The 22,923-nt window shown below is 38.0% G+C and overlaps 1 protein-coding gene across 1 annotated transcript in view; it reads left to right on the top strand.

Moving 5' to 3' along the window:
• The first annotated feature begins 411 nt into the window (after positions 1-411).
• Positions 412-22,923, top strand: part of LOC132651212 (vomeronasal type-2 receptor 116-like) — a 42,655-nt gene continuing 20,143 nt past the window's right edge. Inside the window, exons 1-3 of the mRNA XM_060376462.1 lie at positions 412-569; positions 17,361-17,644; positions 18,883-19,724. Coding sequence (XP_060232445.1) covers positions 412-569; positions 17,361-17,644; positions 18,883-19,724 — 1,284 coding nt within the window. The remainder of the gene's footprint in view (positions 570-17,360; positions 17,645-18,882; positions 19,725-22,923) is intronic.

Genomic DNA, 22,923 nt, shown 5'->3' with positions numbered 1-22,923 from the left:
TTCTCAGTTAGCTCTTTGCCTCTTACTATAGATCAGGATGAAAGCTGTCAGCCACTGTTCTCTCTAGTTCTCTGCCTGCCATTCCTGTCTGCCACCATGGTCCCTTTCATGTTGGTCATGGACTGACCCTCTGAAACTCTAGGTACCCAACCAAATGTTTCTTCTATAAGCAGCCTTGGTCATGATATCTTAGCACAGTGATAGAAAAGTAGCTAAGTCAAGGGGTTTGAAAACAGGAGAGAAATGCTTGGAGGTACACTTATCTCAAAGATCCTTTTGTCCTGTAAAATTAATAGTAAAATTCAGGGCTCACAGCACCCCGACCCAGAATGCAGAACCTTCTCGGGTGGGGCGGGGGAGGGGCTTTCATGAGGACCAGCGCAAGCGCAGTGCGCGCCTCCATTGTCAAGCATGATGCAAGCGCCATTGCTAGGTCTACAGACGCTGAGCTCGTCCCGGGCCTGGTGGGCGACAGCGTCGAGGGCGGCGACGGGAACCCGCTTCCCGGTCGCGGTGGCAGCGGTCATGGCAGAGCTTCATTGTGGTAGGCTGAGACCAGGAGAAGCCAGGTAAGGGTGTGGGGCTGTTGATGCCTGGGCTCCGCCTCCACCCCTGGGCTCCGCCTCCGTCCTCTCCCGGGCTCCGCCTCCGCCCCCTGGGCTCCGCCTCCCTTCTCTCCCGGGCTCCGCCTCTGCCCCCGGGCTACGACCCCCGGCTGGGCTCCTCCTCCGCCTCTGCCTCTGGGCTCCGCCTCCGCCCCCAGCAGCCATCCAGTGGGCTAGGTGGTGCTGGGGCAGGCATAGTGGCTGGGAGTTGGGGAGGGGAGAGCGTTGGCTCCCAAGGTGGAGGAGCGGCAGGTCCACGGGTGTTGGCCATCGCGGAGCGGTTGTCCCTGGCTGGCTGTGGGCGTGTGTGAGGGACCCGCAGGATGGCAGTCGCGGGGTGAGGCTAGGGCTGTGCAGTTGGAGGCTGGCGGGCTGGGCAGGTCGGAGAGCCTGCCCAGGTTCTGCCAAGAGCTTCTGTGGAGGCTGCTGGTACCTGGGACCGCGCCCTCGGGCCACAGGAGTTGGGAGGGCGGGAGCACACTGTGTGGAGTTCCTAGGGCTACACTTGTGCCCTGCATCCTGAGGAAGAGTGATACTGGGGCCAGTCGTCCCGGAAAAGAAGTGCAGGGAGTCCAGTGTTGCCTCCTGCCTGGCCTGGGGCGGTGGGGTTGGGGAGTCTGGATATCCCAGTGGAATGAACACTTGCTGCTTGGAAAGGCCACAGGATCCTTGCACCTTGAAACATCTCTAGGACTATTGTTTCAGGACTTATGTGCCGGCATTACAGAATGAAGTGACTCTTCTTAAGTAAAGACAGCCAGCCTACCACTGCAGGTGCTCTCTCTCACTTAGCTTTCAAGTGATTTGATTGTTCTCTTTATTCCATCAGAGAATTCATCTTAAGGCACAGTTTGGTATATACATTGCTGTTTATACTTTGATGGACTTGCACAACCAGGAGTATACAGGATTCATGTGGGCTTATTTTCCTATTTGTATTTCTTTAGGTTGCTATGTATAGATAATCAGCATGTAAGAACAAGGTTACTGTAGAGCTGGGAAAGCTCTTTTATTTCAAGTGTATTCCAGTTTTACACTTGCAAGGAATTTTCGCTACCAGCCCAGCTGCCCCTTGTCTCAGGAGGTGCTTAGGTTGTATTTGCATGATTTTTTTTAATTTAATTTTATTTTTTTTATCAGTTACATTTTATTAACTCTGTATCCCAGCGGTGTCCCGCTTCCTCTTTCCCTCCCAGTCCCTCCCTCCCTCCCTCATCTCCACCGTGCCCCTTTCCAAGTCCACTGATAGGGGGGGACCTCCTCCCCATTCATCTGATCCTGTTTTATCAGGTATCTTCAGGACTGGCTGCAAAGCCCTCCTCTGTGGCCTAACAGGACTGCTCCTCCCTTCGGGGGTGGGGAGGCCAAAGAGCCAGTCATTGAGTTCCTGTTAGAAATAATCCTTGTTCCCCTCACTTTGGGAAACCAATTAGTTACTGAGCTACCACAGGCTACATCTGACCTGAAGTTCTAGGTTATATCCATACATGGTCCTTGGTTGAATGTCAGTCTCAGAAAAGACCCTGTGCCCAGATATATTTGATCCTTGTGGAGCTCCTATCCTTTCCCCATCAGACTAACTCCCCTTCTGTCTTATGATTCCCTGTACTCTGCCAAGGGTTTGGTCATGAGTCTTTGCTTTGAAAACACTGCTAGTTAGAGTCTTTCAGATGCACTCAGTAGACTCCTGTCATACGCTCAATGCACATCCCATCTGTCTTTCTAAACGAGGATTGATCATCTTACCCCATGTCTGCTCAATTGATTATCTTTTTTAGGTGTATAGATTTCATTATGTTTATCATATCTTATAGGTCTATATAAGTGAGTATATCCCATGTTTGTCTTTCTCCTTCTGGGATATTTCACTCAGAATGATCTTTTCTAGATCCCACCATTTGCCTGCAAATTTCATGATTTCCTCCTTTTTGATTGCTGAGTAGTATTCCTTTTATTATTATTATTTATTTATTTTTATCAGTTACATTTTATTAACTCTGTATCCCAGCCGTGTCCCGATCCCTCATTCCCTCCCAGTCCCTCCCTCCCTCCCTCCCTCATCTCCACCGTGCCCCTTTCCATTCCATTGTGTAAAAATGCCACAATTTCTGTATCCATTCCTCTGTTGATGGACATCTGGGTTGTTTCCAGGTTCTGGCTATTACAAATAAAGCTACTATAAACATGGTTGAGCAAGTATCCCTTTTGTGTACTTGAGCAAACTTTGGGTATATACCTTGCAGTGGTATAGCTGGGTCTTGAGGAAGCACTATTCCTAATTGTCTTAGAAAGCGCCAGACAGATTTCCAGAGTGGTTGTACCAGTTTACATTCCCACCAGCAGTGGAGGAGGGTTCCTCTTTCTCCACAACCTCTCCAGCATGTGTTGTCGCTTGAGTTTTTCATCTTGGCCATTCTGATGGGTGTAAGGTGATATCTCAGGGTTGTTTTGATTTGCATTTCCCTGATGACTAATGAGGTTGAGCATGTCTTTAAGTGTTTCTCTGCCATTCGATATTCCTCTGTTGAGAATTCTCTGTTTAGCTCTGTTCCCCATTTTTTAATTGGATTACTTGATTTGCTGCTTTTCAGCTTCTTTAGTTCTTTGTATATACTGGGTATTAGTCCTCTATCAAATAAAGGGTTAGTGAAGATTCTTTCCCAATCTGTAGGCAGTTGTTTTGTTTTGATGACGGAGTCCTTTGCTTTACAGAAACTTTTCAGTTTCATGAGGTCCCATTTATTGATTGTTGCTCTTAGAGCCTGTGCTGTTGGTGTTCTGTTCAGGAAGTTGTCTCCTGTGCCAATGAGTTCTAGGTTGTTCTCCACTTTTTCTTCTAACAGGTTTAGAGTATCTGGTTTTATGTTGAGGTCTTTGATCCACTTGGACTTTAGTTTTGTGCAGGGTGATAGATATACATCTATTTTCATTTTTCTGCATGTGGACATCCAGTTGGACCAGCACCATTTGTTGAAGATGCTGTCTTTTTTCCATTGAATGGTTTTGGCTTCTTTGTCAAAAATCGAGTATTCATAGGTGTGTGGGTTTATTTCTGGGTCTTCTATGCAGTTCCATTGATCCTCCTTTCTGTTTTTATGCCAACACCATGCAGTTTTTATTACTATTGCTCTGTAGTACAACTTGAGATCGGGGATGGAGATACCTCCAGATGATCTGTTGTTGTACAGGATTGTTTTGGAGATTCTGGATTTTTTGTTTCTCCATATGAAGCTGAGAATCTTTTTTTCAAGGACTGTAAAGAATTGAGTTGGTATTTTGATGGGAATTTCATTGAATCTGTAGATTGCTTTTGGCAGTATGTCCATATTCACAATGTTAATCCTACCAATCCATGAGCACGGGAGATCTTTCCATCTTTTGATATCTTCTTCAATTTCTTTCTTCACATACTTGAAGTTTTTCTCAAACAGGTATTTCATTTGCTTAGTTAGTGTCACCCCAAGGTATTTTGTGTTATTCGTGGCTATTGTGAAGGATGTTGTTTCCCTAATTTCTTTCTCAGTTTTTTTGTCTTTGGTATACAGGAGGGCTTCTGATTTTTTAGAGTTGATTTTGTATCCTGCCACTTTGCTGAAGGTGTTTATCAGCTGGAGGAGTTCTGTAGTTGAATTTTTGGGGTCGCTCATATATACTATCATATCATCTGCGAATAGTGACACTTTGACCTCCTCTTTTCCTATTTGTATTCCCTTGATCTCCTTTAGTTGTCTTATTGCTCTGGCTAGGACTTCAAGTACTATGTTGAAGAGGTATGGAGAGAGTGGGCAGCCTTGTCTTGTCCCTGATTTCAGTGGGATTGATTTAAGTTTCTCTCCATTGATTTTGATGTTGGCTATAGCTTGCTGTATATTGCCTTTACTATGTTTAGATATGTGCCTTGTATCCCTGATCTCTCCAAGACTTTAAACATGAATGGGTGTTGGACTTTGTCAAATGCTTTTTCAGCATCTAAGGAGATGATCATGTGGTTTTTCTCCTTCAGTTTGTTTATGTGGTGTATTTCATTGATGGATTTCCATATGTTGAACCACCCTTACATGCCTGGAATGAAGCCTACTTGGTCGTGATGGATGATATCTTTGATGTGTTCTTGGATTCTGTTTGTATTTCTTTTTTGAGTATTTTTGCATCAATGTTCATAAGAGAGATAGGTCTGAAGTTCTCTTTTTTGTTTGGTCTTTGTGTGGTTTAGGTATCAGGGTGACTGTCACTTCATAGAATGAGTTTGGTAATGTACCTTTTGTTTCTATTTTGTGAAATAGTTTGAGGAGAATTGGCGTTAGCACTTCTTTGAAGGTCTGGTAGAATTCCGCGCTGAAACCATCTGGCCCAGGTTTTTTTTCTGGAGGGGAGACTGTGAATGACTGCTTCAATTTCTTTGGGGGATATAGGGCTACTCAGTCTTTCTACCTGATCTTGACTTAATGCTGGAAGATGGAATCTATCAAGAAAATTGTCCATTTCATTTAGGTTTTCAAATTAATTTTGTGGCATATAGGCTTTTGTAGTATGACTAATGATTGTTTGAATTTTCTCAGTGTCTGTAGTTATGTCACCCTTTTCATCTCTGATTTTGTTGATTTGGATAGATTCTCTCTGCTTTTTAGTTAGTTTGGCTAAGGGTTTGTCTATGTTGTTGATTTTCTCAAAGAACCAGCTTTGTGTTTCATTGATTCTTTGAATAGTTTTATTTGTTTCTAATTGATTGATTTCAGCCCTGAGTTTGATTATTTCCAGCCATCTGCTCCTCTTGGGTGTATCTGCTCCTTTTTTTTTTTCTAGGGTTTTCAGTTGGGCCATTAAGTTGTTTGTATGTGATGTTATGAATTTCTTCTTGCAGGCACTTAGTGCTATTTTCCCCTGAGCACTGCTTTCAATGTGTCCCATAAATTTGGGTATGTTGTGCCTTCATTTTCATTGAATTCTAGGAAGTCTTTAATTTCTTTCTTTATTTTTTCCTTAACCCAGCTGTCATTGAGTAACAAGTTGTTCAGTTTCCATGTGCATGTCAGCTTTTTGTTATTTCTGTTGTTGAGGTCCAGCTTTAGTCCATGGTGGTTAGATAGAATACAAGGGATTATTTCAATCTTTTTGTATCTGTTGAGGCTTGCTTTATGACCAACTCTATGGTCTATTTTGGAGAAGGTTCCATGCGGTGCTGAAAAGAAGGTGTACTCTTTTGAGTTTGGGTGAAACGGTCTGTAGACGTATATTAGGTCCATATGATTTAGGCTCTCTGTAAGTGTTTTTATTTCCCTATTTGTTTTCTGTCTAGTTGATCTGTCCCATGGTGAGAGTGGAATGTTGAAGTCTCCCACTATTAGGGTATTAGAATCAATGTGTGATTTAAGCTTTAATATTGTTTCATTTATGAATGTAGGTGCTCTTGTATTTGGGGCATAGATATTCAAAATTGTGATGTCCTCTTGGTGGATTTTTCCTTTGATGAGAATATAATGGCCCTCCTTATCTTTTTTGATTAACGGGTTGAAAGTCTATTTTATTAGATATTAGGATGGCTACTCCAGCTTGTTTTCTAGAACCATTTGCTTGAAAGACATTTTTCCAGCCCTTTACTCTAAGGTAGTGTTTGTCTTTGTTGCATCGGTATGTTTTTTGGATGCAGCAGAATGATGGATCTTGTTTCTGCAACCATTCTGTTAGTCTGTGTCTTTTTATTGGGGAGTTGAGTCCGTTGATGTTGATAGAAACTAGTGACCAACAATTGTTACTTACTTTAGATGTGGGGTTGGTGGTGTCACTGAGTTTCATTGCTTGTATTCTTTTGTTTTTGTTGTTGTTGTTGTTGTTGTGTAGTTATCTATTTTCTCTGTTTCCTTAGATGTAGTTGTTTTCTTTGGTTTGGAGTTTTCCTTCTAGTAACTTTTGTAGAGCTGGGTTACTATGAAGATATTGTTTAAATTTGGTTTTGTCTTGGAATATTTTGAATTCTCCGTCTATGTTGATTGAAAGTTTTGATGGGTATAGTAGTGTGGGTTGGAATCTGTGGTACCTTAAGGACTGTATGATTTCTGTCCAGGCCCTTCTGGCTTTCATAGTTTCTGTTGAGAAATCTGGTGTGATTCTGATAGGTCTACCTTCATATGTTACTTGGCCTTTTTCCCTTGCTGCTTTTAGAATTTTTTCTTTGTTCTGTAGGTTCAGTGTTTTGACTATGATGTGACGTGAAGAATTTCTTTTCTGGTCTAGTCTACTTGGTATTCTGTAGGCCTCTTGTATGTTTACAGCCATCTCCTTCTTTAAGTTGGGAAAGTTTTCTTCTATAATTTTCTTGAAAATATTTTCCGGACCTTTGAGCCTGATTTTTTTTTTCTCCTACTCCTATTATTCTTAGACTTTGTCTTTTCATGGTGTCCTTGATTTCTTGGATGATTTGTGTTTGGAACTTTTCTGATTTTATTTTTTCTTTGAGAGACATGTTAATTTCCACAAGTGTATCTTCAGCTCCTGAGATTCTTTCTTCCATCTCTTGTATTCTGTTGGTGATGCTTAACTTTGTAGTTCCTGATCTTTTCTCTATGTTCTCCAGCTCCTGGTTTTTCTCTATTTGTGTTTTCTTTATTGATTCTAATTCTGTTTTCATATCATGCACCATTTCCTTCATCTGTTTGAATGTAGAGTCCTGCTTTTCAATGACAACTTCTATTTTTTTGTCCGTTTCCTCTCTATGTATCACTAATTGTGGCTCTACTTCTTTGGATATAATTGCCTGTATTTCTATGAGAGCTTTGTTTATTTCTTCTTTGTTTCCTCAATTTTCGTGGTCATTCTCTGAGAGCTCTATTTGTTTCCTCTGTTCGTCTCGATTTCTTTGGCTATTTCTCTGAGGGCTTTGTTCATTTCATCTTTATGGGCCTCTAATAGCTGGAAAATCATAGTCTTGAGGTCGTTTTCTTGTATATCTAGTGAATTAAAGTGTCCATTGATTTGTGGGGTTGCTGGTGAGGTCATTATGTCCTGATTTTTGTTGGGTGTGTTCTTACGTCTGCCTCTAGCCATCTGGTTACTTATAACCCTCACTGTTTGTTCCTGAGATGTATCTAGAAATAAAAAAAAACTGAAGAAGTCTAACAAAACTCAAGTGATAAGCCTCACCAACACAGTCCAAAACATGAAAAAGACATTCTCATGACTAGATAAAATGCTATTCCTTAATTTCTCATCCATCAGATTCTCTGTTTCTTGACTTTTACTGAGCTCTTTAATCTATTTTGGTGAGTTTTGTTCAGAGTGATACATAGGGATCTTTTGAATCATTTTATGTGCATTCTTCTAGATTGACCACAAAAATGTGTTGAAGATGTTATCTTTTTTCCAGTATTTATTTCAAGATTTCTTATTTTAAAAATATCAATTGTCCATAGGTATTCTGCCTGGGTCTTCGATCTCATCATTGACCAAAGTGTTGTAACTATGCCAATACCATCCTGTTAATTACTACTATATTTTTTAGTTCAATTTAATCTTTGGATGGGTGATCCCTCTTGCAGTCATTATTTAGGATTGTTTTAGGTTTCATGGTTTGTTTGTGCTTCCATTTGAAGCTGAAAATTGTCCTTTCAACATCTAGTAAGAATTGTCTGTAATTTTGATGAGGATTGCACTGAATGTTGATGTTGATTTTTTTTTTTTTAGGATGGAGAGTATTACTCTATTAATCTTACTTATCAATGAGCAGGGGAGATCTTCCTAGCCCTTGCCCAGGCATAAAGATAAACAATCTTCAAAAATACAGCAGATAACTGAAAATCTTCTCCATAACAAAGGACTACCATCATTCTGAAAATGTAAAAGTGTACAGAAATCTAAAATACTTTCATCAATTGCACACCCAAATAAAGGCTAATATGCAAATGCATAAATAAGTCAAAAGAAAAATTAGATATAAAGAATATATAAAATACAAATAAAGCACACATGTAATTCTAAATAAAGGCTTTTTTATTACTCTTATTAATTACAGTTTATTCACTTTGTATTTCAGATGTAGCATCCTCCCCTATCGCTTCCCAACCCACCCTCACTTTTCTTCTCCTATGCCTCTCCCCCAGTCCAATGATAGGGTAGGACCTCCTCCACTTCCATCTGGCACAAGTCTATCAGGTCTCATCAGGACTGACTTTTTTTGTTTTCATATGTGGAGTGGTAAGGCTGCTATCCCCTCAGATGGAGGTGATCAAAGAGCCAGCCCATGAGTTCATGTTATGTCACTATTTGCAGATGATATATGGTAGTATATCTGAGAGACCCCAAAAATTCTACCAGGAAACTCCTACAGCTGATAAATCTATTCAGCCAAGTGGATGGATATAAAATCAATGCAAAAATACAGTAGCACTCCTGTATACAGAAGACAAAAGTGCTGAGAGAGAAATTGGGAAAACATCACCCTTCACAATAGTCACAAAGGACATAAAGTACCTTGGTGTAACTCTAACCAAGCAAGTGAAAGACTTATAAGGAAAAAACTTCAGTCTCTGAAGAAAGAAATAGAAAAAGATATCAGAAGAGAATTCTTAAAGAAATAATTCAAATGGCTGAGAAACATTTAAAGATATGTGCAAGATCGATAGTCAACAGGGAAATGGAAACCAAAAGTAGTTTGAGGTATGGTCTAAAGAGAGTCACAATGGCTAAGAATATTCAGACATTGCTATTAGGAGTACAAAAATGTTTAGCCACTAAGGACATACTTGTGGCTTTTCCTGAGCAATATGGAGAATGTTCTCCCTCAAGAACCAGCTTTACTACTCTTGGGCATATATCCAAAGAATGTTTCATCCTTCCATGGAAACATTTGTGCAAACATGTTTATGATTGCTCTAATAAATACTTCCAGAAATTGGATATAACCCAGACATCCATAGCAGAAGAATAGATAAAGAAAATGTGGACATTTACACAACAAAATAGTACTCAGTCATTTTACAAAGTAAATCATGAAATGTGAAAGTAAATGCTTATCTGCAGACAAACTAGAAAGAAGTCAGTCTGAGTATCTAGTAACACAAGTTCAAATATACTAATATGGCATGTATCTTCTTACATGTTAATATTACTTTTAAAGTGAATGATAAACCTACAGTACATAAAACCTTGTAGGATACACACAGAATAAGGGACTAGTGTTCTAGCACAAGTAACTAGATCTCCCTAGGATAGGTCAGTAAATTAGTTATTTATAGATGGAGGATGGGATAATAAAGAAGAATCGGTTGGAAGTGGGGAAGAAAGAGGACATTAAGGAAAATAATATGAAGAAAGACAGTGAAGATGAAATGTCAATTGAATGGTACTGTAGTAACCTAATAGAGCAGGAGTTTCCTAAAATATATACATACCTGAAGGTGATCCAAATGAACGAATATGAGAGTCACAACAGGATGTCACTTGTCATCAATGAAGAATGGATTATATCTACTTGAGGTGGTGGCCAAAGGAGTCTTATTGGAATGCCCAAACAATGTACACTTTGATCAATATTATAATTTGCTCTCCATAAATTCACTGCAAGTCTCTATCGCTGAATACATCACTTACACAACTCACTGAACATAGAGAAATTAAGCTGGTGCCTACATAGAAATTTCACTGTATAGGTATATTTATCTATATCTGGATTGATATAGATAGATAGATAGATAGATAGATAGATAGATAGATAGATTTGTGTGTGTAATCACTATATAGTTTTTTAAAATTCCAGTAACCAAATTTTGCAAGATTATACATGGGAGGCATCAATTAATTATTTTGTTTGTTTATATAGAAGAATTAACAGTACATCATTTTTTCACTTTCCTACCTTCAAAGCCTCTTGCAGTTTTAGCTCTTTTGAAATTTCATGGCTGCATTTTCATGAATGGATTTTAGTTAAGTTAGATATCAAATTTTGATTTGCATTATACAGTATATATCTTATTATAACAATATATATAATAAAAATACCATGAAATTATATCAGTAGTAATTATGATAAAGAGTATTACAGTAAAGTAGAAAAAGTTTAGAGGTGAAGTACTTTTCTTTTTGTTTGTTATTATGAGATAGTTGACTGAGTTCAGCCATCTCAAGACTTCTGCTGCCAGGTTCAAACCTGAGTTCATAATCACAGGTTCCAAAACTTACTCTTATCCTGATTCTTAAGGTGGTTAATGTTTGTCTTTTAATCAGGAAAGAATGTAAAGAGGAAAGTGGCTGATAATCTAGGCTAAGCATACAAGTTGTAAATGTGTTATTTGTCATGACTTAAATTGCCTATGAGCATCTTGCCCCCTCTTTTGGTGCTGTATAATTCTGAATTTGGTGCCAGATGTCCTGGAGGAGGTCTGAATGCAAAAGCTGAGTTGTGAACCCCGAACCCAGGTGTCCTGCATAAGGCTGAGTCAGTAGTGTTTACTTTCTTGGTCAAAACCTCATGTCAAAGTATGATTGAAATCTCTCCTTCTGCAGCTCCTACCCCGATGTCTCTCCCCGATGATAGGAATGTCCTCCTCTTCTACTATCTTACTGTAGCCTATCAGGTCTCATCAAAACTGTCTGGATCTATTTTTCCTGTTGTTTAGTTTAGCCACATTGACTGGTGGAAGTGATCAAAGATGTAGTAAAGTGTTCAAAAAGTGACTGCCCCTGCTCCCCTTACTAGAGGAAATCAAATCTTCAAACTATCTTTAACAACACCAGTCCAGAAACAATCAACTGTTTTTTGATGACCTACAATTCTGTCTCAGACTCTGGTGCTCTCCAAAGTCACTGTGGACCATGATGAAATCACACAGGTTGTGGAAGAAAGAAAGAACCAAACATGTTTTTCAGCCACATAGAGGAACCAGGTGCAGAGCCCCAGGGCTATGAGATTCCAAGAGTACATGGATGAGAGGAAAATAGAACAATAAAAAGACAGCAAATTCAGAGCAAGTCTGGGTACAGTGACAAAAATATCTCAGTACCATGACCCTCAGATATCTGGACTTTGCTACAATGTTTGTACTGACCTGTAATGTAAAAGTTTGGTTTTGCACAGACTGAGAGCCTGAAGCAACAGTAGGAAGCAGCTGTAGCATACAAAGTCTTTTCTGACACTGTTTAGGTCTGATCCTGCTCCAGGACCTAAGCCAATAATCTCCTTGGATATGCCTCAATGCAGGGGACTGTCTGTGTAGTGAAAAGCCTGACATGTCCCTTCCTTTGCTTTGCCTCAGCCTCCTCCTACAACCTATGTATGCATCAATGGAGATGTCTCTGATCACTTGTTATTATGGGAAGACCAACACCTACTTGGAGGCAGACTTTAACCTCGCTATATTTATCCCCATTTCCATCCCACTTGATACATCCCAATACCTCCAGAACATTTTTGACAGAGAACCAAGTCTACTATGGAAGTTCGACCTGTGAGTACTTGCTTGAATGTGCTATGGTTGTTCTGGTTAAAAGATAGTACATGACCTGCTAAACACATGTAATTCCAATGAGAATAATGAACTAGATACAGAACAATGTGAAAAACAGTTTCACATTTTTTTCTGCTTCATAGTGCCTCTGCAAACATTTCCACTTTTCTTTGTTATATTTCCAGGCAAAAACAAATCAGGGATAGAAAAAAGAACAACTTTTGTGTCTGCTCCATGGTGTGATTCCATGGTAAGACATATATTTTTAACACACTACGCTAATATGTCAAGATAAGCTTCTATTCTTCTCAGGTTTATTTGGCCATCTAAATGTCTTATGTTTGAATATCTGTTTCTTTCCAGAGAAAGTTTCTGTTTTTGGAGAGTTTCTGTTAGAGTGAACTTGAATATCCCTGTGTTCTCAGTACAAATCTTAGAATCTCCGGTTTCACGTGTTCTGGCTTTAGTATCTTTAAAGTATCTCAGAGTTTAGACACTGTGATCATACTTATAACTTATTTATTTATCACTGATGTTGTAATGGAGTGTTCTGAAATTCATGTCATTTATGCCCATATTCTGTTCTCTGATTAGTTAGCTCTGCTGGAAACCCAATGTTCTCTGATTTGATTGGTGGTTTTATGATTTTAATTTGCAACCTTTCTATCTGTCTTTCTCCTCTCTCACAATCTCAATTTTGTCTTATGATTTGTCTTTTATGCTACTCAGTCTTTCCTGTGTACAGCTGTTTATTCTATCCCTTATCCGAGTTCTCATGGAGACTCCTGATTCTTATCTCGTTGCCCAATTGAATTCATTGCTTGGTTCTGTCTTCTATTCTATTGTTCATCTCTTTACTTTCTGAAATATTCATCTGCCATGTTATCTCTCTGAGATTATTTTTGATAATGTGGAGGAATCATTAAGCTTTTTCATATTCCTGTTTTACAGTTGATGCTATAATGGTACATAAGTTAATTTGAACATCAGTTTTGGGAATAGGGTGGTCCTTGGCTGAAAACTTCAATGTATATTCCCCTCTGAGTAGGAAACAAACATACTAACCTAAGGTCCTGGTACTTGTATTGTTAGGGAGTACTTGAAGAGAAAAAAAATCAAGGATGTCTAATTTATTCCGGAAGTAAAGAACTCTTAAGAATGCTTTCACAAGATAGAGAAACCATAGGTCAGTAGCCGACTGCAGCCAGAGAGAGAAGGAGTCCCAACACAGGAGGAAGAAAAGAGCCCATCCTCAAAGATAGATAAAAGACAGAAAAGACTGAATTGTTAATTGACCAGTATTAGTCTATATTCTGTTTGACCTGTGATAGGTGGATCAAGTCTCAACTCCTTGGAGTTTAAATCATAGTTGTTTAAAGTTTACACACAAATATACAAGTTCTAAATATATTTACATGAACACAATCTATAATCTACACTGAAAATCCCACTGTAGGAAAAGCAGGTAACAAGTGTCTGTAAACAGTTGGAGTAGACTGATGCTTTACAAATAAGCTTGGGCACAAAAAAAAAGGATGGTTCTGGGAAAAAAAGGACAGCCTTTCCTCTCTCTGAATATTTAATGACAGGTAAGATTTCAGCACAATGAGAATCACTGAAGTATATCTTCAACAGGAATGAAAGGACATTAAAAAGTTTGATCCTGTAACTATGAGAAGACTAGCCAGTGCTTTCACCTGGTGGTTTTCATAGCATATCAGAACTCCACTGATTAATATTTTAAAACTCTGAAATTTTAAACTCTTTAAGTCTCATTTTCACATACTTTAAACCACTTTCTCAGACATTTACAACTTTCATTTACATACCTTATATCCCTTTCTTAGACATTCAAAATTTCCATCAACTTTAAAGTATTTGTTTCCCCCATCCATGCATTTACCAGGAGAGAGATTGACAAACAAGTTCTTCTAAATGAAAGAACCATAAAATGTAAACTGTTAGGCATTAGTAGCTTCAGTTTGAATCTCATTTAAATCTAATTTTTTGAGATTAGATTTTTCAGTGTGAAGCCAGCAAGGTAATGCCTTCTTCAGCAGGGAATCTAGATATCTGTAGAAAAGAACAAAGCCTGGCTTTCGTGCATGATATGGACTAGCCATGAAGCTGTTCAGAGGGACTGCCTAAATTTTCATAACATCTGCTAAACTTCTATAGTGACAACATGCTCTGAACATGACAAGATATCTGAGATGGGTAAATTTGAGCAGTAAGTATAATCCAAATAGCCTCTACATCAGTCAAAGTGACAGAGATTTACTGGATACCTGGGCACCCAGGCTGGGATCATCCATGGCATTCTCAAAGACTTTGTAGGGAGTAGAGGTTGACAGTCTTTGGATGCCACACAAAACAACATTGTCTTCAGCTACCACAGAAGGCATCATGACCCACAAAATGTCGGACTTGTGAGGCCTGAGATTTTTTTTTTATGGAGCAGGAACTTGGAAAAGTAACCTACCTTGGCCAGGCAGAGTAGAGCATTTAATTCAACAGTGTCCAAATGTTGGGCAGGGATTTATTGTTGGGTGAAGCATGTGGCAATTCATGGTTGAGTTGTCACCATCATCACAGTTGAAATATGATCAAAGGAAAGGCCATTTCTGCCTATCTTAGCTATCCACTCCAGATGTCTGGCATAGAAATCATTTTCATTACATTCCTTAAATCCATACTCAGCAGAATTCTCTGAGGGCTTTGAGGAAGACCATCTAACTTGTTACCATATTTTTCACTTGAATATTTTTTATTGAGTAATTCAATTTACATCTTAGTCATAGGCCCCACTCTCTTTTCCTCCCAATCCTACTCTCTCTCCCATATCCTCCTCCACTCTTCTGCTCCCTACCTACACACCCCAGCCCCTGTAGTCTTATGATGACTGAGTTGGTTTTCCTCCTATGTGGTCTGTTAGGGCAGTTCCATTATGGGAAAGTGATCAACAAACAGAAAATATAGTCCATGTCCACTCCACTAACTAGTGGGCCCACATGAAGCCTAATCAGCACATCAGCTACTTATATGTAGAGGAGCTAGGTTGAGACCATGCATTGTCCTTGGTGGGTGCATCAGACTCCTTAGGACCCTCTGGGCCTTGGTTGATTGACCCTGATGATCTTCTTGTGACATTTCTGTCACACAAATATAAGTAAATAAATATATAGATATAACCAACTGAATTGATTCTTTAGTCTTTAGTATTGCTTTCCTGTGATTGGAAAAACATTACCCATTAGCTCAAATGGAAAAAAGAAAGAATTCTATAAATTTGAGAGTCTGTGAACACAATTTAGGTTATCCCAAATGTCATGATACAATGTGGAAGCAGCTTCATTAATTTCCATAATAACAGAATAAATAAAGAAAACTATGAATCCAATACAGGAGTGGAAACCTCAGAGAGGACATTGACAGTAAAATTGGGCAAGTTATCATACAGGCCCAAGATGGCTATGTAATGTCACTCTTGTCTTTTAGATTGGCAAAATCCAGTAGTGTGCTGGGTTACTACATTCTAAAATAATTTTATTCATCCACTATAGGAGATAGATAGATGATAGATAGATAGATAGATAGATAGATAGATAGAGATAGATAGAGAGATAGAGATAGAGATAGAGATAGAGATAGAGATAGAGATAGAGATAGAGATAGAGATATCATCTTAACCACAGAGGTGTCCAAGAAATGGCTACTCAGGTTGCTGCAGGTAGCCCGGTGTATGGTAATAAGCCTCTCAAACTACAACATTGCAATCTCTCAACATCAATGACGTTTTAATAGCCAGTCTCTGCAGACACAGATCTTTCCAGGAGTTCTCACTGATACATGTATACATTCCTACAGTTCAATATTTAGTATGGAATAATCCTTAAGGAAGACAAATTCTCTTTTTCTAGGTTGTTGCTAATTGCCTGCTTTTGCCCAATAGATTCTCTCTTGACAGAACATTAAGCCACAGATCCCAGATTAATGTAGTACAGCCAAATGTAATTTCTTTCTGGTGATGGCAGGTCAAAAGGCAGAATTCTTCCTTCAGTAGAACCCAGTGGACTTCAGGTTAATAATTTCTGTTAAACTCCCTCTGTAGGAGTCACCCAGACTCTTATCTACCACAGACTTTAAAACAAGTTTCTGAGGACCTATCCCAAAACACTGAAGGCTATGTGTGACACAGTTCAACTCACCTACCTGCAACAAAGTTCCAGTTTCTCCCATTGTGAGCACTTTTGTACTGCCTTAATGTATTTGGGGGTTTTCCTCTCTTTTATATGCTATTTTAATTTGCTTTTTCCCCCTGAAAAAAGCAGGAAACTACTTATTCATTTAATCTGCAAGATTAGAGAAACACCTTTCCTTTATTACTATTTTTACTACCTTTTGAATTTTTGTAAAGATTTATTAGTTTTTAAATTATGTTTATGAGTGTCTTGCCTACATGTTTGTGTGTGTACCTTTGCCTACACTTGTGTGCAAGGTCCCTTGAGAGGCCAGTGGAGGACATGGTTCCCATAGAACTGGTGATATGCACTATTTGAACCTAAAACTGGCTACTCTGACTTGAATCAGTCTTCAACAAGAGCTGCAACTAGTCATAACATATCAATCATTTTTCAAACCCAAGAGCACTATTTTGCACATGCTTATTTATTCTTATTTCATGTACTTGAGAGCTCACCTTCTTATATATGTGTGAATACCACAGGTGTGCCTGGTGCCCAAAGATGCCAGAAAGGATCATATGAAGTGGAGCTAAACATGTTTCCAAGGCCACCCTGTGGGCACTGAGAACTGATGCTAGCTTGTATTCAAAGTGGTCTTTCTATAGATAGATGCCCAGGCATCTGTCTATACCACAAAGAGACATTTTAACACTAGGAGTGCACAAAACTTGTTAGAATTTTCATAAGTAAGTATTAAATTGAATCATTACAAAAGTTTATCAAGCTCTTACTTATATTCCTAGTGAACACCTTAATGACTCTTCCATAATCCAGTGCTTCCATGCACTGAAACATCATAAGCACCTATGTATTCAGTACTTATAAGATACAAACAAGTGACATTTTATGCACACAATGTACACCAAAAAACATTAGAAACAGTTAAACTTCTGAGAGTTTAGGAGCCATTCTATGATGTTCCTGGGTTGTCATGGGCTTATTCACACAAGATTTACATGTCACAGGAAATGTCAAAGTCTAGGACCTCTAGGTTCCTGTATTTGATAAAGACTTTTTGAGAAAAATGTACTGACAATACCCATCGTTCTGTTCCTCTGGTTTAGAGTGACTTGGAGAAACTATCAATATTTGCTTACCTTATACTTTGCAATTGAAGAGATCAATAAGGATTCAAACCTGCTTCCCAATATGACCTTGGATCCTCACATCTACAATGCCTTTAATTCTAACAAAATGACCTTAGAGGGCCCTCTGATGTGGCTGTCTGGAAGGAGTGATTATATCCCTAACTACAAGTGCAACACTCAACACAAAGCTCTAGGAATCATTTCAGGAAACAAGCCGGAATTTTCTGCTGCAATTGCAACCCTTTCAGAGCTCTACAATGTCCCACAAGTAAGTTAGAAACATATTTTTAAGCACAATCACATCTTAGACCTGAGTGAAACAAACAAACCATCAAAAGAACTATAACAAAACAAACAAAAGAAAACAGAGAAGTGGATTATGTTTAATTCAGGCAGATTTCAAATAACAGTGAACAAATTATTTTGATATAGCAATAGTTAACAGATGACAGAGTGTGGTGAATAGCACAGACAGCAAATTCTGGGAATTTCTAAGCAGATCATTTAGTAGTATCCATGATTCTATCTCCAAACAATGGATGATGTATTGTAGATACTAGTCTGCATTTGATCATAAGTCAAATTCTACAGCAAAGATTCCTACCTAGCCAATCTAGCATATAAACATCTCAAAATTCCTACGTTTGTCAATACCTGACATATGGAAAAAGAAAGTCCAGGACATGTAACTAAATTTGGAACAATGTTTAATGCCATCACTGATGAAAATCTTTCAAGGAATTAATGATCTCATTCAGGAAAGTAGATCTCAGAATAACACCCACAGAGACCAACCACTTAGCTATATTGTTGCAATTGACTCATGCCAGGCTACACTGAAGAAATGCATCTGTCAGCAGTCATCACTACAAACAGAAAATACTTGGTGAGCACAAGAGTCAACAAAATCAAGATTAAAAACCCACATGGTAACTCTCATTGTTATTACTCAGTTAAACAATTCGTAAATGTATTTTAACCTAATGTAACAAAAAATAAAACACAATAATGTACATCTATCTTAGTTTTGTCTCTATCAAATCTATTGAGAAGAATGATTCAACAAACACTGGCAATGTGCCCCCAGGACATCACAACTTGAACCATTTTAACTCAGGAAACTGAATCTCTAAAAACATTGTTAGTCTCTTTCTGTATTTGCTTTCCTAAAGATGAAGGTTCTGGGAAACATGGTGTTATGTGACTAGAAAGCACTTGTTAATGCTTTCTGCAGTCTTTCACTACATTAGATACTCTGTTGCATTGTTATTGCAACCAGAAAGATCTATCATGTCTTTCAGAGCCAGTGAACAGCTTCTTGTTTACTTATTGGCTGCTTTACTATGCTATTTGTAAAAGACTGTTTATAGTCTTTTTCTCTCACATGAATGAGAGAAAAACTAATTTCACAGAAGACAATTTTAACAACATTCAGTCCTTTAACCCTCATATTTGAATAATGAAGTCACTTCCTCACTCAGGGTAATGATTCCAAATACCTGAAAATCAGAATCACATTTTTCTTTGCTTTTTCAGGTCACATATGGACCATTTGATTCCATGCTTAGTGACAAAGATACATTCTCATCCCTTTATCAAATGTCTACTAAAGACAGAGCTCTAACCCAAGGGTTGATCTCTTTATTGCTCCAGTTTGGCTGGAAGTGGGTGGGGCTCATTGTGTCTGATGATCAGAAAGGAAGGGAGTTTCTCTCTGACCTGAAAGTAAAGATGGTATCAGAAGATATCTGTGTGGCTTTTACAGAAAAACTCCCAGATAAGTGGAATTATAGGGTAAAATATGATTATGGTTTGAGGAACTTGAACCAACATACAAGAGTAAATGTGCATTTATTTTATGGTGATATAGATGACTTGCTGTTCTTCTGTGTAGACATTCATATCTTTTTAACCAGAAAGAAGGTGTGGATCTTCGCAAAGCCACACTCGACATACTTAGAGTCTATAATAAATGAAAAGCATGCTATGATGAACCTGTTCAGTGGAAGCTTCTCCTTTTTAAAGAAGAGAACTATCCCTGGCTTCAAGCACTTTCTTGAGGCCCTTACACCATCCCATTACCCAGGAGATGTTTGCTTCTCTAAATTCTGGATTGACAATTTAAATTGTTCACCTCCTACTTCACTATGTGGAAATTGTAAACCCTGTCCAGTGAATATTTCCTTAAAGACTCAGGATAAAATAAATGATGTGATAACTACTTCTGAACCCAGCTATTCCATCTGGAGTGCAGTATATGCACTGGCCCATGTCCTACATAAAATGCTATTGAGCAAACCTGAAAAAGAATCTAAGGAAGACAGAAACACAGACTGGCTTCTACCATGGCAGGTAAGCCTCACTCATAAGCAGGAGAAGCTTAGGATCTTACATTATTAGTAAATAATTTACTTTGGTCAAGCCAATAAAACATTTTCATATTATAATTAAGAGTATAAGTTAAAATGGAAAAGGGTTTAAGTTTCCCTCCATTTAGTTTGATGTTGTCTTTACTATGTTTAGGGATGTACCTTGTATCCCTGATCTCTCCAACATGTTAAACATGAATGGGATTTTGTCGATTGCTTTTTCATCATCTAAGAAGATGATCATGAGGTTTTTCTCCTTCAGTTTCTTTATATGATTGATTACAATAATAGATTTCTGTCTATTGAACCTGAATGCCTAGGATGAAGCCTACTTGGTCATGGTGTATATCTTTTATATATTCTAGGTTTCAGTTTGCAAGTATTTTATTGAGTATTTTGGCATCAATGTTCATAAGAGAGATATGTCTGAAGTTCTCTTTTTTGGTTCTTTGTGAGATTTAGGTATCAAGGTGACAGTGGCTTCATAAAATGACTTTGGTAATGTTCATTCTGCTTATATTTTGTGGACTAGTTTGAAAAGAATTGCAGTTAGCTCTTTTTGAAGGTCTGTAAAATTCTTCCCTGAAACCCTCTGGCCCTAGGTTTTTTTGTAAGGGAGACTTTTGAGACTGCTTCTATTTCCCTGGGACATATAGGACTATTTAATCTATTTACCTGATCTTGATTTAATTTTGGTAAATGGGATCTATCAAGAAAATTTTCCATTTCATTTAGGTTTTCAAATTTTGTGGCATATAGCCTTTTGTAGTAAGACCTAATGATTGTTTGGATTTCCTCAGTATCTGTCACTATGTCCCCTTTATAGTTTCTGATTTTGCTGATTTGGATAGTTTCTCTCTGCCTTTTAGTTAGTTTGCCTAAGGGTTTGCTTATCTTTTGATTTTCTCAAAGAACCAGCTCTGGGTCTCACTGATTCCTTGAATAGTTTTCTTTGTTTCTAATTCATTGATTACAGCTCTGAGTTTGATTATTTCCAATTGTCTACTCTTGTGTGTGTCTGCTTGTTTGTTCCTAGGGATTTTAGGTGTGTCGTTAAATTGCTTGTATGAGATATCTCAAACTTCTTCCGGGCAGCACTTTGTGCTAGGAACTTCCTCTTAGCACTGCTTTCCTTTTGTCCCATAAGATTTCATTACTATTGCTCTGTAGTACAACTTCAAGTCAGGAATGAAGACACCTCCTGAAGTACTTTTATTGTATAAAAAAGTTTTAGCTATTCTCTATTTTTTTTGTTTTGTTTTGGTGTTCCATATGAAATTGAGAATTGATTTTTCAAGGTCTGTAAGGAATTGTGTTGGTATTTTGATAGTAATTGCACTGAATCTGTAGATTGCTGTTTATTAGGATGACTATTTTTACTATGTTAATTCTACCGATTCATGAGCATGGGCAATCTTTCCATCTTCTGATATCTTTTTCAGTTTCTTTTTTTAGAGACATGAAGTTCTTGTCATAGAGGTCTTTCTGTTGCTTGCGTACTTACACCAAGATATATTATATTATTTCTGACTATTGTAAAGGATGGATGTTGTTTCCCTAATTTTGTTTTCAGCCCATTTATCATTTATAGTGATGCGTACTATTAATTTTATGAGTTATTTTTATAGCAGCCAGTTTACTAAAGAGGGTTTATCAACTCTAGAAGATATCTGGAAAAATTTTGTGAGTCACTTATATATACTAGTATATCATCTGTGAATAGGGATATTTTGACTTCTTCCTTAACAATTTGGACCCCTTGATCTTTTGTAGTTGTCTTATTGCCCTAGCTAGAACTTAAAGTACTACACTGAAAAGCTATGAAAAGAGTGGAAAACCTTGTATTGTCCCTGACTTTAGTGTAATTGCTTCGAGTTTCTCCCCAATTAATTTGATTTTGGCTATCACATTGTTGTATATTACCTTTATTATGTTTATGTATGGGCCTTGTATCTTTACAGGGCTTTTATCATGAAGTGGTGCTCAATTTTATCAAAGGCATTCTTTTTCTTTTTTTGCATCTAATGAGATGAGCATGTTTATTTTTTTCTTTCAGTGAATTACAGTGATGGATTTAAATATGTTGATCCATCCCTGCATCCCTGGGATGATGCCTACTTGATCATGGTGGATAATGTATTTGATGTGGTCTTGGACTAGGTGTACCAGTGTCTTGTTGAGTATTTTTGCATCAAAGTCCATAAGGGGAATAGATTTCAACTTTCCTTTTTTTGTTGGGTCTTTGTGTGGTTTAGGTACCAGTCTGACTGTGGATCCATAGCATGAGTTTGGCAATGTTCCTTCTGTTTGATTTTTTCAATAGTTCTGAAGTATTGGTATGAGCTCTTCTTTGAAAGCCTGGTAGAATTCCATGCTAAAGCCATCTGGTTCTGGAATATTTTTTTTTTTTTTGGTTGGTAGACTTCTGATGAATGCTTCTGTTTTCTTATTTAGAGCCTTATAGGGTTATAGGACTCTTTAACGTGCTTAAATGATCATGATTTAGCTTTGGTAAGTTAAATCTATTAGGAAAATCTTCTGTTACCTTTAAATTTTTTGAAGCTTGTGGAATACAGTCTTTTGAAATAATATCTAATCATTCTTTGGAGTTATTCCCCCTTTTCATTTCTGATTTTGTTTATTTGGATACAGTCTTTCTGACTTTTTGTTAGTTTGTCTAGGTACTCTGTTGCATTGTTACTGCAACCAGAGTTGTTGCATGTTCTCAAAAAACAGCTCTTGGTTTCACTGATTCTTTGTATTGTTTCTATTTTTTCTATGATAATGATTTCATTCATGAGTTTATTTCCTCCTGTCAACTCCTCTTGGATGTGGTTACTTCTGTCTTTTCTAGAGCTTTTACGTGTGTTTTTAAATTGCTGCTATGATAATTTGTTAATTCTTTTTAGGAAGGCACTTAATGCATTGAAACTTCACCTTAGCACTGCTTTCATTGTGTCTCAGAAGTTTAGGCATTTTGTCCCTTCATTTTCATTGAATACTAGAAAATCTTTAATTTATTTCTTTCCTGACCCACTGCCCAGTGGTCACTGAGTTGTTCAGTTTTTTGTTTGTTTGTTTTGTTTTTTAGGTTTTCTATTGTTTCCATTGTAATTGAAATCTAGCTTTAATCCATGGTGGTCTGATAAGATAAAAGGATTGTTTTAACTTTCTTGTGCATG

Source organism: Meriones unguiculatus, assembly GCF_030254825.1.
Source record: "Meriones unguiculatus strain TT.TT164.6M chromosome 13 unlocalized genomic scaffold, Bangor_MerUng_6.1 Chr13_unordered_Scaffold_41, whole genome shotgun sequence".
Taxonomy (NCBI): domain Eukaryota; kingdom Metazoa; phylum Chordata; class Mammalia; order Rodentia; family Muridae; genus Meriones; species Meriones unguiculatus.
This window is presented reverse-complemented; position numbering and strand designations above follow the sequence as displayed.